General features: G+C 39.9%; 1 protein-coding gene and 1 long non-coding RNA gene across 2 annotated transcripts in view; one reads left to right on the top strand and one right to left on the bottom strand.

Moving 5' to 3' along the window:
- Nucleotides 1–16,572, bottom strand: part of LOC110393440 — a 44,265-nt gene that overhangs the window by 2,946 nt on the left and 24,747 nt on the right. The window lies entirely within an intron of this gene.
- LOC110393434 (serpin B10-like) lies at nucleotides 8,784–16,121 on the top strand. Its single transcript, XM_021386299.1, has 8 exons — nucleotides 8,784–8,913; nucleotides 10,076–10,253; nucleotides 11,000–11,113; nucleotides 12,827–12,961; nucleotides 13,373–13,490; nucleotides 13,854–13,996; nucleotides 14,536–14,691; nucleotides 15,555–16,121. Exons 2-8 carry the CDS (start codon nucleotides 10,086–10,088, stop codon nucleotides 15,957–15,959), a joined length of 1,239 nt encoding a protein of 412 aa, XP_021241974.1. The 5' UTR covers nucleotides 8,784–8,913; nucleotides 10,076–10,085; the 3' UTR covers nucleotides 15,960–16,121.

Genomic DNA, 16,572 nt, shown 5'->3' with positions numbered 1-16,572 from the left:
GCAGAAGTTTTATGGGGAAAACAAGGCAGCCTTCCAATTAAGCCAGGTATCTGTATGACCAAGCTCCTTCAGAATTAGTCACTCAAAATCTCTCAGATTAAATTAACAACCATCACTAACCATTCCTATGCTGACAAGGCAATTGCTTTTCCTCTGTGTTCCTGATACTACAAGGCTCTTCCTCACTTTCTAAAGATGCGTTATAAAAATCTTATAATTCACATTCCTCCTAAAACTTTGGCTCAATCATTATGACCAAATATGGTATGTTACTACTGAAATTGTTTTCCTTGTATCTATATGTAATGGGTCTTGCGAATATGCTCTTTTGTTCCTTGAATCATAATAAAAACATGTTTAAGCAAACTCATTTTATTTGTAGTATTTGAAGTACAGCAAGGCTGTGTAGCAGAGAAAGAATGACATGCAGGGGAATAAGCATGGAGACACAAGCTAGGAGGAACTGCAGAAAAAGTACTAATGGTTGAGAAGTTGAGCAAGAGTCCCCCACAGCAACAAAATCTAACCACACAGTGGTCTACATCAGCTAAAAGAGCACAGTGAGGGAAGAAAGAGCTTCTCCTTTCTAAGCATCATATGGTAGACCTCATCGGGAGCAATGTGTCAAATTTGCTGCTGTCCTGGTCCTGGCTGGGGTGATGGGACAGACCTTGGCTGCCACTGAGACACCCAGAGATCTGTCTCAGCTCAGATTTCCTCAAGAACAGCTCATTCCCACCACAAAAAAAAACCCTCAAACTTATGGCTAGTGGAGACAACAGTCAGTTGTCCCATACGTGACCCACCAGGGCTGGCATGCTGGAATGAACAGGCTTTGGCAGCATGTGGCTACTGGGCAGCGCCAGTGACATGAGCAGGGGAAGAACAGGGCACAGTGTAAATCACTGCCTCAAAGCCACTTCTCCCCTGTGCCTGTACCGTGCCTGGAGGCTCTTCTACAGGAGCTGGGTTTGTCCAAGAAAGCTTCTGCTCTCCCACCTGCTGTTTGTACCTCCACAAGGACAGAGCAAGAAAAGTCCAGTCGTGGCTGGAAGGGGCTGGCTTTCAAAGCAAAACCTAATTTTCCTTTGGTTGCTGCTGCAGCTGCAGAAGTAGTTCAGGTTCTTGGTTCAGAAGCCAAGAGCTGAGAGATGAGGATGCCTAACCCATGTTGGAGACATTTGCACTGACACCTCAGGCCATGGGATGAGACAACAGCCGGACTGTGGCACACCCACTACCTATAGAGCCTGATTTGTATTACCAGATTCAGAAGAGCAAAAGAACACGTATTTATAACATGAGGTTTTCTGTGCTTCTCTACTAAAAGGTGCAGCCCTGGAAGGAGCCCACAGCATGGCAGTGGATGAGGCCTGAAAGAGGCCACAGCCCGTGGAGAGCCCTCACAGGAGCAGCCCACAGAGAGCAACACACAGTGGGGCAGGAGGGCTGGGGGAGCTGCCACCCATGGGGACCTGTGTCGAGCAGTGCACTCCTAAAGGGTGAACTCCATGGGAAAGGAAAAGAAAAAAAACAGACTTGTGAGGAACTGTCACAGAGACTGCAGGAAGAGTGACAGAGGAGGGCTTGGGGCAGTGCACTTACTGCAAGGAGAGGTGCTCCTTCCTCCCAGCAGTGCAAACTGCTTGGCACCAGTGCTGGGTGGTCTGTGGTGCTGTTCTTTCCAGTTTCACCACACAGAATTTTGCTTGTTCTACTTGTTTTAGCTTTCCCCCTCCACAAGATAACACATACTTTGGCAGTACCTAGGGCCTCAACTTACTGTTAGCAAACAGGATCTTGCAAAAGAAGGAAGATAACATGACACCACCTTCACTGGTGTATAAATAGTTCAAATACTTTCCTTCAATTTCCTGTAAATTAGTCAATTGCTGGTCAGGAGATAACAAACAGGGAAACTTATTACAAGAGAGATAATGATGTTTAATATTGTCTTGGACTTTCTGATGGTCTGGTCATGGAAATGGAGTACTCAAAATCCTCGGGACATTTATTTTTCACCTGATTTATTCGCAAACTACACTATTTCTAGGCTACTGGAGTTCTTATCAATTAAAATATACTTTTCCCCACAGAAAAGATGCAAAAAAGTGTATCTGTTTGTGTGTGTAGACAGATTCAGTTCTGACACCTGATTTCTGTGGCACTCTGCCTTTACAGCAACAGGCAAATATTCTTGTCTCCAGGAGCCACTTCCTTAACCAGCTGTGCAGTGTGTCCATCTCATACACAAATGCAAAAAGATAAAGAGCATGAATTCTCAGTCCTGTGTTTTCAGAGTCTGAAAATTTTAGAACTGTTTTGGGACATGGCAAACCACATATCCAAGGAATGGACACTGGAGTCCTCTGATCTCAAACACAAAAATATTCATCTAGCAGTCAAGAAAGTCAATAGCCTTCCATATCTGAGGCACTGCTGGGCTTCTCTGATAACTGGCACAGGGAGGACAGGCCTGGATGTAGTCCCAGGGCCAGTGACAGATATCTGACCTCCAACTCCCAGCAAAGCAAATAGTCTCCATCCCCATAGAAGTGAAATAGTCAGCTCTGCACCCCAGTGCCTTTGGCTCTCTGCTATCTCATGCTGCATCGCTGTCCCTTTTATTCTCAGCATCACTTTCAGCACAATTACAGGAGAAGGCTCAGACTCACAGCTTTAGGACTCATCATAAGAGGCTTTCACTGCTCTGCCACCACATCCCATATAGACCTGTAGTATATCACAAGTACAAAGAAGCACAGTGGATTAGTGAGTTGCACAGAGACGAAACCACACCTATTTGCCTGCCTGCAGTCTTACACCAGCAGACAGGTAATTCAGGTAATGAATTTCCATAGAGATGAGAGAATATGGCCCTTGGGTCCTACTGCTTGATCCAGTCCTAATTCTTCAAATAGATAAGAATGTAAGTAAAACTGCTCACTTGAACAAAGTCAGCAATTTGCAAGAATTGATATTCAGAAGTTCAGGTCATTAGAGTGATTTCCAGTACCTTTGGCTGCAGAAGGCAGCTGACAATCACCTGGTCCAGCACCTTACTCAAAGCAGGGCTAACTTCAAATCCATATCAAATAGCTCAGGACCTTCCTTAGCTAAGTGTTGCCTATCTGTAAAGTTGGAAAACCCACAGCCTTCTGATTAATTTCATTTTAAACATAAATTCAAATGTCACTATTGTAGAAGTAGTGGTAGCCATTTGACTGGCTTGCTTTCTCTTACCAAATTAGAGTTGGCCGCAGGTGAGAATGAGCCCTGCCAGCTCTTCATTTTGTCTCCCACAGCCCACAAAGCCCTCACTGTCTGTCATCACTTTTAATACTTTTGAAGCAAGGTCTACAGATTATCTCTGAAAATCCCAAGCGGTGCCTAGTCACCATGTGAACAACGAATTCCTATGACATTTAACAGTATTTAAGAGCAAAGGCCAGACAACATGTAGCTGCACACTACGCTTTGTTAGTCCCAACAGCAAAATTTATAATTTGGTACCATTTTGCTGTCATGTGGATAACAATGTGCAATCATTTGTATTTGGCCTCCCTTTCCTCACTATTATATTTTTAAACATCACAAGATAAAAACTCTAATTCTATATAATCTGTCTCATGATGCGAGCAAACACTCACAACTTCATGGTACTCCAGAGGAAGAAAGGATCCTAATCTAATTCCAAGCTTTTACATATTTTTTCAACCTTTTTTTTTTTTACTTTTTTTTCAACTTCTTTTTTTACTTTTGCTAAATATTAGCAGTAGTAACCCACAGTCTGAAATCAATGCAAGGAACTTCTGCTATGGGCACCATACTAACAACGGTTCTGGAAAGGCGGAAGTCCTTACACTGGAAAGCTGACTCCTTATTCACGTAGGTAAAATTCAGAAACTGTGGCTCTGATATTAGGTCAGTATGGGAGAGGGAGAAAAATGATGTGCCAGATGAGTGCATCTTCCTATAAGGAAGGTAGAGATATGGGAGTTAAAGGTGGACAAGGGATGCTGTCAAAGTACCATTAACTTTCACAGCGCTGTATGTAAGGGCAGCTCTCTTCCCTATTGATTCTCTGCTGCTTCGGAAAATGAAGGGGGATAGACCAAGAATAAAGAATAATCTAGAGCAGTTTAAGGGAATTATGCCACTACAATGCCACTAGTTTTAAGCCACACACCTGGTGTTAAGCTTTTATCTTTGAAAGAGACAGAAGTCTCAAGATACATCAGCCCAAAATATAATGGAGCCATAAAAGTCTGCACATCGTAGCTGAATCCCAACAGGAAAGAGCAGCTTCGAAGAGCTTGGAAATGCTGTGGTGTAGAAGAGCATGCGGTCATTAGAAGATTCCAAAAGAAGGCCCTCAGTGCAATATCCAGAAAGTTCACTCTTTTGTGGGACAAAAGATGCATCCCACACAAAGTCTGGAGGAACAAAATCTTTGCATCTCATTTTTCCTGAGAGCAGAAGGGAATACAAGATCATATTGTTTTACTTGGTGTATATCACATCATTAATTTCTATTCGGTCACTACTATGCAAAACTTGTTAACTTGAACCACGTAAAAGCAGACCAGGTCTCAAAAGACTGAACTGCTTTATGCAATAGCCAGAGAGTGTGAGAGATGGAAGGATGGAAAAACCTTGCAATGATGAAGGCATTGATAAGAGATGTTCAAATGGTACTAACAAACTACACTCTATCTTGCCCAAGGTCTTTGTCAGTGTGAAGGGAAAATGCTATTCCAAGCTCCCTTTTAGAGGCTACTGTGTTCCAGGACAGAAACTTGCAAAGACAGGTGCACTTAGTCAGGTAGCTCAGATCACTCCCATCCTAAAAAGTGTGAAAATAGAAATACAAATAAGGTGCCAAGCAGATTAGTGAATAGCAAAGATTGCCAGTACATGTCCACAAATGAGTATTTGAGACATCTCACTGCTGAAACTTCTGAAAATATCAACTGTCTTATGAAACTCTGGTCATTCCATCACACAGGAGTATTTGTGGTTGAGCAGCATGAAAAAATACCAAGTGTTTAAATGGATTTCTTAAAAGAGAGCCTTTCCTCTACATGCTGCTCCCACACATCCATGCGTGGCTCCTGCTCAGGAGCAGGAATTGGTGTTCTGATTCAGCAGCTGTGCAGCTGACGTACAGTTACACTCTCTGAGAGAGTTCTTCAGAAAAATGACAAGTGTAGGCTAAAGTGCATATAATCCATTAGTCACAATGGAGTATTGTGCAGCATGAAATTCAGGCTATTCTTCATATTTTTTATTTTAACTACTACCTTGGTTACTTAAGAAATGCTCACCATCTGATTCATTCAAAGGAAAACTGCACGCTGGTAGACGTGAGAACAGCATGCATATTCATTTCCAGATAAACTAATCTCTTTTCAGATATCGAGATCATTCCTTCCCCAGAAGCGTTGCACTCGTCATCAGAACTGAATATCTCAGGAAAAACACTGCCTTTACTAATTATCGCATCTAAGCCAAAGCACATAGAGGTAATAGTACAGTATGACAAATTATGCCAGAGCTCAATTCATGTGCCAAATCTCACCACGCCTTTGCTTTCTGCAGGTGTGGAGCAAAATGCCTCAGCGATATTTAGACAGGAACACCACCACACCTCTTAATAACTCATAAAGTCTAAATGCTATTGGAGTATGTCAGCAAAGATTGCTTGGCAAGGAAAGGCTTCCAAATGTACATGTAATATGTACACATTAGATAGCTATCTACACTGTTTCAAAATAAAGACGCGTGTGTTCTCACTCAAATCTTTAAAGGGAAATAAGATACTCAAAGAAGTAATCTCTTTTGAACTTTAAAAGCTGTTTGAGACTTCAGGATGATACAAACTTGTCCCACATAAAAATTGCTTAGGACGTAAATCTAAATCTGTTACAACCATTCCAGCTGAGACATATACACCGTTGTTACACTTTAATTTACAAGGTCAGGACAAGCTCTTGCTTCACTCTGTGACAAAGGGGCTCCTTTGCACACCAGAGTCGATGCACCCGCTCGAAGCACCCAATCACCCATCACCATTACCATCACTTCAGTCTCCGTGCTCCTATTCCCTGTACTGTTTTGGCCCCTGTCAGTTACTGGATTGTTATGAAACTAAATGTTAAGCAGACCTCCCACGGGATTCCAATATTCTCAGATTTCAAAACTCCTGTCTTCCCCACCTCTCTTATCTCCTGAAGTCCTTCTAAAAGTTTGGGACATTTAAAATCCTTTCGTGTGTAAAACTTAATGGCCTGCTCTGTCTGAGCCAAAAATATGAGTGGAATGCTCTGTTGGCTGAACCAGAAACCATTCCCTCCCAAATAAATAAACAGCACTTTTACTGGTAAAAAAAGATATCAGAAGACATCAGAGAAATGGAATAGCTTTTCTTCAAGCATTATTTCTTTCTTTTCAAATACAGAACACCTTAGGTTTGAATTAAATTAGATTTTCAAGAATTATAAAGGGTTGGTAGTTAAAACAACATACCTACATGAAAACCAGCTATGGCAAGTCGTATCCTAAAATATTGTGTGAAAGCAGAAGCTACCAAATCTTTCTCTCAAAACCCTCAAGTACTTTTAGATCACTTTATAAATGATCTATGTAGACAGCAAGTATTTAACCTACTCCTGATCCCAGGTGCCAATGAACTGAGCAACATACCGTGTAAGAAATTTGCATTGACTTGTGCTAAGTTGCACCGAAACTGGAGGAAAACAAAATGTGCTTACATAGCTGAGACCTGGCCAGGGTGTCTGATGTGCTGCGAATATTTGCCCTGCCAAAATGGAAACATGAATGACCACAGTGAATGAGCCACCAGGCTTACTTCCCACAGGAAGGATACTACCAATACAAATTTAAGTCTTTGAGCACGTCAGCGTGTTGACTTAGTATAGAGTGGGAGTGAGGGAACCGCTGCTCCTGAGTCAGCCACAGCACCGCCCACTGAACCCTGTATCCTCTGGTGTTGGTAACTTCACAGGATGCTAGAAAAAGTTATCAAGCCATCACATTGATTTACTGTATATCTTCATTTTAGATTAATATAATTTTAGTTACTTTGTATTTTTTTTTTCACTAATAACCAGCCATGCCTTTCAAAGGGTATTTTTAAAAGGCAACTTTAAGATCTTGTACAAACACCATCCTCTCCTTCATCAAATCCCACATTTCTGCATATATGGAATGCCTCAGTCACTTCTTGTAAGAGAGCAAGCACTATGACTGGTTAGCAAATTAAATTCATCCCTGCTTTAAAAACAGAAAATCTAAGTAGTTGCTCCAAGGGATGAAATTTATTTAGTGTATCTATCATTTGTTCTACACCACAGTTAAATTTGCAAAGATGACTCAAATAATTTAAAGCTTTGGAAATCATTTAAGGCCAATGTAAACAGATTACAACTTTCCCAGGCGCAATGGAAGCAATTAATTCTGCAGTGAACACCTCTCCTACACTACTATGATCTCTGGAAAACTTAACAGATACATCTAATTATAACCCACACTAAAACATGCTGTTTTTGTGTAGCTACAATTTCAAAACAGCCAGGGGGGCAGGAAAAAAACATCCTATTAAAGCTCTGTGGCTGCTCACCTCTAGGAAAGCAACTTTAGCAAAGCTTTGAGCTCCCAAGTTACACTGATGCAGAAGGTTCACCACTGGCAAGGTGCCCTTTGCATGAGCCAACCTCCTATGCCCTATAAAACATTTGGCAGATACTCCCATAGCTCAGTCCTCAGCACAAGAGACTCTGTGCCAGCCACGTCCCTACAACATAAGCTCAATGTATATTCATGGACCTCAGGGCAGAAGAAAGGTCTCAGAAAGGAGTATGCACTGAGGAGATAGACCTTGGGGGTGAGTCTTGCTCAGTATCGAGGAGGAATTCCTCAAAGACAAGCAGCTCTTATCCAGATGTTCAAGGTGATATTTTCAACAGAGCAGAAGAATGAAATAAAGGGCAAGGGAAGAGTTACATAGGATTTTTTTGTCAGAGGTGAGAGCTGAGATGGACAGGACAATGGAGGTAAGGACAACGTGACTGTGAGGAGAATTAGCAGTGGAAATGTTTCAGTAGCCAAGGCAAGAAGAAAATGAGTATTTGATAGAATATAGATTTCTGGGAAAAGCAACGAATACATCTCTGAAGTGCTACATAGGGCAAATAGCTGCTTTCAAATTAGAACAGGGAAACTGAAAAAGCAGAAGAAAAAAGTATAATCTAAAACCCACATCAGGTTCTAGTGTTGCTACAGTGATAAGAAAAGTAAGGGTCTGATGCCTGTTCAACCTTCATTATCTCACAGTGAAAATACTTCCCTGGTTATACAGTTTTAGAATCCTCCAAGATTAACAAAATTCATTTTACTAAAACAGAAACCCACCAGAAATGACTAATATTTTATCATTAGGAAACGGACAACAGAAAAATTCACAAATATGATGTCACTGTCGTTTCTCTGTCTGTCCCTTGGAAATTGTTTCTATTAGAGGAATCATAAATAGGTCAGCTACTGCATTTTTTTTACCCTACAAATTGCAAAAGAAATGTTGTTTCAAGCAGTGATGGTTCAAGTTGCTACTAGCCTGTTGCCACAAAAACATTTAAAGGAATACTTCTGCAGTCAGTTTTGTAAGGCTCATGTACAGTATCATTCTCACCATCACTTCACATCCTACTCTGAGATGATTCAGTTCTTCCATAGGGATGTGGCCTTTGGGGCAAAATAAATTGCAAAGTCATGAGTCATAGGAACCTTTGAAGAACAGGTCAGGCAGAATATAAATTCAGCCTACCCATCATGCGAATTGCAGAAACCTAGGAGAGACCCAGAGCAGCAGTCTTCCTCCCTGCATAAAACAAGGTACTGTAACTATTTCTAGAGATTATTTATTTCACATATTCTCTCTATATATTATATATGTATATAAACTATATATATATAACTGGAATACAAAAAACAAAGAGCAGCACTTATATTCTACTGAATAAGGAAATCTTGTCTTGCAGAAGATCTGGGAAGCTATAATCGGGGCTAGCACCATAAGACAGAGTTTCAGGAGATTTTTGCAAGATAGAAATGGAATTCAGGATGCTTAGCACGCAGTAGTTAGAGTGCTGCTTGCCTAACGCTTCACTATTTTCTTGTATCCTAAAGGAATAGCTTTACTGTCATTGTTTCCAGAGTATTTGCTCACTACAGTTATGAGCACCAAAAGGCTCTTGCACCAGTAATTGTAAGAGGCCAATCTCTCAGCATCTTCTAGCCAATGCATCAGTGAGTAACATTATCAGATGTCACTCCAAGATGCTGTAAGGGACAGTGCAATAAATGTCCTGATAAATAAATACAAAATGGAATCAGAGGATGCTTTTTCTAAATCACTCGAGTTTGGTTAGTATCATTGGTGAAATGGGACACGCTACAATTAATATAACTTTTTAGGAGTTAATCCTCCTCATTCTTCATAGAGATCTCTCTTCTTTCCATCTGTAAGTTCTTTACCATATCATTTTGTTGCTTACATAGAATTCACCATATAGTTATAAACTACATGCTTTCTCTTTTTAGTACAACACTGTGACCATCCTTTTTCAATGAATTTTCATTTGTTCCTCCTGACTGTCCCTTGCACAGATATCTGTCTTTCCAAGTGAACTTCTGCTGAACCAAGGAGAGTTCGCTCATACACCACAAACACCACACGCAGTTGGCAGAAATTAATAGTATGGGTACTGACAGGTCAGAATGCTTTCATTCAGTTTCCTGAGATCAGAGGGGAACTTAAGAAAATAGTTGGCACAGTCTAGATTTTGCCTTTGGACATACACTGTCAGTGAGTCTCAGTCATTCAAGGGATCACTGTGCTGCACTGGCAATCTTCCAAAGTCAATAAGTGTTGAAAATACTTCTAGAAAGCTTACAAATCATAAAATAAACTTCAAAAACTGGAAGGAACCCTGCAGACATATAGCAAACACAATTAATTCTTAGCTAATAGCATCTTTTGTCCTTTTCTGTGCAGGTTCAGAACAATGGAAGCTTTAAATAAAGCAAACACAAGCTTTGCTCTTGACTTTTTCAAACATGAGTGTCAGGAAGATGACAACGAGAACATTTTGTTCTCCCCTTTTAGTATTTCATCTGCCCTGGCTACTGTGTATTTGGGAGCCAAAGGCAACACTGCAGATCAGATGGCAAAGGTGAGTCTGGGCTCCAGAAGGATTGATCTCTTGGAGTAACATTTTCTATGAAATAAATTTGCCATGATACATCAAAGGAAAAAACATATGCAGGTCAGAAGACACAGTCTACAGCAGTTTCTGCAAACAGAGGCTCCCACCAAATGGGAGCAGCGGCACTAGACATTGTCTCCTTTTAAAACTCACTGGAAGAAATAAGGGCTCTTTATCCCTTGAGCACTCACCAGGGAGAGGGAGACTTGGATTCTCTATCTGCCTTGCCCCAGAAAATTCCCATTTTCTGTCTCACCTCTTTGGAAATGGCCCTATGCAAACAAAACAAAAGTCTTCTGAGAAATGTTCCAAGGTTAGATGTACCCCTTGGTAGCCTGGGTAAGGTGCGCATGCCCAGAGGGAGGCATTTAGGGTATGAATCTCCTCCCAGTGTTTTCCTGCTTTCTGACATGTAGTGGCTCTCCATTTACACTCATGCTTTGGTACCTGGAGATAACTGGCTCTTCCCAGATATTACCTGGGGAGTACAAGAGCCAACTTGAAGCAGGCAAATTCCTCTACAAATACTGGGCATGTGACTGTTCTGCTTGCAACTCTCATCTTAGTGTGTTCAAGACATCTTGTACGCATGGGCTCAAAAGTAAAATCTGTCCTTGTCTCTCTTCATCGCCAGTCCCATGACATCACTGAAAGTTTTTACTGAAACAGCAATTTTTCTATCATTGTATTTATTACTGCAATTTCCACTATAGGTACTCCACTTTAATGAAGCTGAAGGAGCCAGAAACGTCACCACAACCATAAGAATGCAAGTCTATTCCAGAACAGATGAACGCCTATCAAATCACCGTGCCTGTTTCCAGAAGGTATATCACCAAGTCATGCTAACAAGCTATGGTCATGGTAACACCTTCTCTTGCTTATATTTTCTCTCTCTGTTTCCCTTCCTCAAATGCAGTGTACACAACTAATTGGTACAGCATCCTGTGATACCTTCACCTAATGCAATACTTACGACACACTTCTCAATTTTAGGTAGAATTGCAAAATTTAACCTCAAATTTGCAAAATTTAAAATGTAATGATTTGGCTATTCTGTATCAGTGGATCTCTTGATCTTTTTCCTTCAGCTTTGAGGAGAGATTTCTTTTTTTCTCTCTTTCTTTCTCTCTTCCTTTCTTCCTTTCCCTCTTTCTCTCTCTTTCCTTCTTTCTTTCTTCCTTTACTTTTTCTTTCTTTCTTCCTTTCTCTTTCTTTCTCTTTCTGTCTTTCCTTCTTTCTTTCTTTTCTTTTTAATTACTACTGTTCAATGATTATTTAGCAACATGTTCTTTGAACAGGCATGGTCCCTATCTCAGAACAAATCAAAACAACAAAACTACTCCCCCACACATTTGATTGCAGCATCAACACAATGACAACAAAAAAAGTGAACCAGAGAAGTAACTTTTACAGGCTACCCGTGCTTGATATATTTCAGAAATCAGTTTCCATTGCACTTGAAAGTTTAGTTGAATAAATTGGCATGTTGGAATTTCCTAAGGTAGACCTTGCAATAAATCTTAAAGAAGTGGAAATTATTGTATTCCTGAGATATTTCTTTGACAGACTGGCAGGCATCTTTTGTCAAAAATAGGCATAATTTAAGAGAGCAGAAAATTTGGAAATCAAACTCTGAGTGGGTAAAGTGGTTTTTCCTCACTGACAATTCAGTCACTGTGGTGAAAAGTTCCTCATCCTACTCTTTCCCATCATTCTTTTTCTTTCTGAGAGTAAACCATTTCCCTGAAGTCTATCCACAAAACCCCCGTGGCTTTAAGTTCTGATAAATGGGAACTTAGGTCTACATTCCACAGCAACGGTGGGAAGACTAATTTTGGGGACTACGTCAACAACCCATTTACGCTGCACAAACAGGAGACGGATTGTTTCTCATGAGTAATGCTTGTCTGAACTGTAAGAGTTATGGAGCACAGGCAGGGAAAACAGACTGTTCTAATAGCTTAGAAATTTAGATAGCTTTTCATGCCCCTGATTCCCTTGTAATAACAAGATGAATACAACACAGGTTCAGTTTTTTAGTTCACTAATTCACAGCTTCATTTCCTCAAGCTGGTTTGACAGTTTGAGTCCACATTCATTTAATCCTGTTACTTCAATATAAAGAATTTACTGTAATTACTGCAACAAAAAGCAGTTACAAAATATTAATATTTAGAGGAAGGTTAAAAAAAAATAGGGGCAAACTTTCTGTATAACTAAACTTTCATAAATCTTATCACACAGCCAAGTCTTCATGTTTAGTTTAGCAATTACATTCTCTCTCTCTCTCTGAATGTTCCTCATTTTGCAGCCTCTATTTAGAATCCTCTTGACATTCTACATTGTTCAGGCTCTTAACACGTTCATTCTGGGGCTCTTTTACTGTCTGTCTGAGTTAGTACACATCTTGCATTGCAGTACAGGCAACATCACCTGAATAGCAATAATTTACATGGAGCTGCATGAGGAAAGAATTTAGAAATTTTGAACTGTTTTACAGAAAAAAAATGTATAACGCTTGTTTCCTTGTCTCCAAGACAGAAATTGGCAAATCAGGTAATATCCATGCTGGGTTTAAAGCACTGAACTTGGAAATCAACCAACCCACTAAGAATTACCTGCTTAGAAGTGTCAACCAGTTATATGGAGAAAAATCACTGCCTTTCAGTAAGGTAGGTAGGCCATTTATTCATGTTATAATGCGTGAGTCAAACATTATGATCTATCTATGACAACAAACCATAAATTATATACTTACAAATAATTTCATTACATCTGCAAATTGTGTTATTATCCTTAAAATATATACTTCCTGGGAGGCTGTGAGGTTCTTCTTGAGAATTTAGACATTATAATTTCACTTTCATAGGATGTGCATTTAATTTGTGTGATTCACAGATGTGGCTAGGTAAAAACATTTAAATTATGTATTTCTACTAAAAAAATAGTTCATTCTTTTGACAAAACGTTTTGCTTGTAGCCTACGTAATTTCCATGCTTTCTTTCCACTTGGCTATAGTTATGTATTGGCATTCACACTGGCAGGCAACAAACGTAAGACAGATTTCTCTCTTGCACTGCAGGAATACTTACAGTTAGCCAAGAAATACTACAGTGCAGAACCACAATCAGTTGACTTTGTGGGAGCAGCAAACGAAATCAGAAGAGAGATCAATTCCAGCGCTGAACACCAGACTGAAGGTAAGCTCCAGCATCTCCTCTCCTGGTTCTGAAGGAAGCAATTTTAGCCTTGAATAAAATCTCTGTGCCCAAAGGGCCCAAGGCAGGTAAACAATTTAACTCAGAAAGGGAAATCAGAAGTTTTCCTGAAGTAATCATCTGCTGGCAAGCCCTTACTAAAATTATCTTCCTCCATTTGAAAGGGAGAGGAATGTGGTTTACTCTATAAGTCAAGGTTGCCATGTATTTGTGAATAATCTCAAGCTAAAAGCATGCCAAATCAGCACTTAAAATTTCCTTGTCTTGTCTTCAGAAACTATGCCAACATTTACTCTGAAACAGTAAAGCTGCACAAATATATAAATGTTCTTTGGTTTTCTCTAGGCAAAATAAAAAATCTGCTGCCTCCTGGATCCATAGATTCACTCACCAGGCTAGTCCTGGTAAATGTGCTCTACTTCAAAGGAAATTGGGCAACAAAGTTTGAAGCTGAAGATACCAGGCAAAGGCCTTTCAGAATAAATACGGTATGGTAATATACTGCCTTATATACTAGACTGCAGGTTGAAAAAACTGTGAAAAAGATGGAGCAGATAAATTCCTGTCATTCTTTAACTCCACACAGCATTAAAATTAGTGTATTTAAAGCATATGATATATTCTTCTTACCACATCTTCAGTACAAAGACTGTACACATATGCTAGCACCCCAGGCACAAGTAAAATCATCAGAAGCTAACGTGAAGCAAACTTCCACTCTCCTCTTAAAGCAGGAAAAAGAAAGATGTGAATAAAACTGTATGAACTAGTTCTATGCATTTTCATTTTTAACCATACAAAGAATCAGAGTGGAACAGAACTTCCAATAAATATGCGTCATCCTAGTTGGCTAAGATAGCCTTCTTAGCCTCCAAGTGCCTTCCCAGAAGACAGGGGCACTCTGTAGATCCTGCAGCTCCTCTTCGAGCCATAAGGATGTACATCCACCATGCTACTTATGCTACTTCAGTGTAGTCTTTTACTGTTCTGAGTACAAATTGTAATCTTTTCATTTGATTCGTTGCAGCATATAACTAAACCAGTACCAATGATGCACCTGAGTGATACATTTAATTGGACCTACATAGAATCAGTCCAAACTGATGTTCTTGAGCTTCCATATGTCAATAATGACCTCAGTATGTTCATCCTGCTTCCACGGGATAGCACTGGCCTACAAAAGGTAAAGGGTAACTGTAAGCTCAAATTATCTGAGAAAGAAGAATGTTTTTATGCATATCCAAAGTAAAACATTAGGTTACAATCTTGTTTCTAGGAAGGAAGGTACCAATCAGGCTCAAGGAAAAACAAACCCCAAACTTGTCCAAATGTTATGAAACTGAACCTTTCAAATGTTTTGTTTGCTAGGTTGGCTTTTTTTTAATCTTCTGGCAGGTGGGACTTCCTAATGCTTCCTAATGCTGATCAGTGCTGCAATTAAGTAGCCCAAACCCAACAAGACTGGCTCTAATTCCAGCTGAAGAACAGAACAGTGAGGACAGAAAGACAGCTCTGTTGATTGTCTGTACAGATTCAGACAGATATTATTACATAAAAAAGAAAAGCACAAACTGGACACCCTCCATCACTTTCTAGGATGTTCAGAGCTAATATACATGTACACTGCCACCTTCTGTAAAGACACTGATCCTGACTTTTGATAGTAAACTACTGTGAAATTCTCATTTACATTAGTGGGCATTTTGTAGAAAAAAAGTTCTTTTCACTAAATTCTAAGACATACAGAAAACAGAAACGTGAGCAGCAAGTCAAATAGACTATTGTTACTTGACAATGATGTTGTTTTACAGATATTTCACCCCTCTATATTCCCTGATGATTACTGAGAACAGTTCAAATATTGCACTATAGAGCAAAATACTCCTTTCTAGTAGAAAATATTTCAGAGTTGGCATTTCACTACTGTTTTTTGTACTTTTATAACAGCTTGAAAACTTCTGAAATAAGAATATAGAAGAAATAACCCTTAGGAACAGTTTTTTGAACACTGTGTAATTTTCTGGTTCTTTTTTTAATTAATTGCAGCTAATAAATGAATTGACTTTTGAAAAATTGTCTGCATGGACCAGTCCAGAATTAATGGAGAAGATGAAAATGGAAGTGTATCTTCCCAGGTTCACAGTAGAAGAGAAATATGACCTGAAATCTACTTTGAGCAAGATGGGGATAGAAGACGCTTTCACTGAAGGTCAAGCTGATTTCACGGGAATGTCAGAGAATGCTGATCTGTTTTTGTCACAAGTTTTTCACAAGTGTTATGTGGAAGTCAATGAAGAAGGCACAGAGGCAGCGGCTGCCAGTTCAGCATCTCTAGCATCACGAACCCTTGGTGCTACAGTTATTTTTGTGGCAGATCACCCTTTTCTCTTCATTATCAGACACAACAAGACCAAGTGCATTCTTTTCTTGGGAAGGTTCTGCTCCCCCTAGAAAGCCAACTATTAATAAACAAACCCTTACAACAACAATTATGAACACAATGTACACCATGAAGAACACCTCCATAGACTGTGCACTTTATCATTTTCCCGTACTATTGACAATCTCTGTTAGAAGAGAGCTCATATTAAAAAATAACACAAATTCAAACCTCTGGTTCATTTTCCTTTATGAAGAATCCTAGGACTGTATACTATACTATAAACACCAAACTGCACACAGAACAATACGGATATGTCTTTTCAGTGCTTTCCAAACCAGAAACAAAACCCCAACAATGTGCATCCAAATTCAGAAACAGGCCCTTAAAGCCAATGGAAATGTCATCCACCTGTTCTATTTTAAGTGTAGTTGCAAAAGATGAGAGTGAATGTCCCCTTGGCAATGCTGGATCATTACCAAGGGCCAATGGCAACCAAACTTAGAGGGTGAGTCTTGCGTCAGGGAACAACATTTTCCCATGGTAAGTAGCACAACACTGGGGCAGGCTGCCCAGAAAATCTGAGGACTCCCCATCCTTCAACAGGCTGTAGCTGACCTTATCTACCAATGGGTCTGCTCCAAGCACAAGCTGGACTATGTAAATCCCTATAAACCAGCTTGT

This window comes from Numida meleagris, chromosome 2 (genome assembly GCF_002078875.1).
Source record: "Numida meleagris isolate 19003 breed g44 Domestic line chromosome 2, NumMel1.0, whole genome shotgun sequence".
NCBI classification, from domain to species: Eukaryota; Metazoa; Chordata; class Aves; order Galliformes; family Numididae; genus Numida; species Numida meleagris.
The sequence above is the reverse complement of the archived record's forward strand: the minus strand, read 5'-3'. Positions and strand labels throughout refer to the sequence as shown.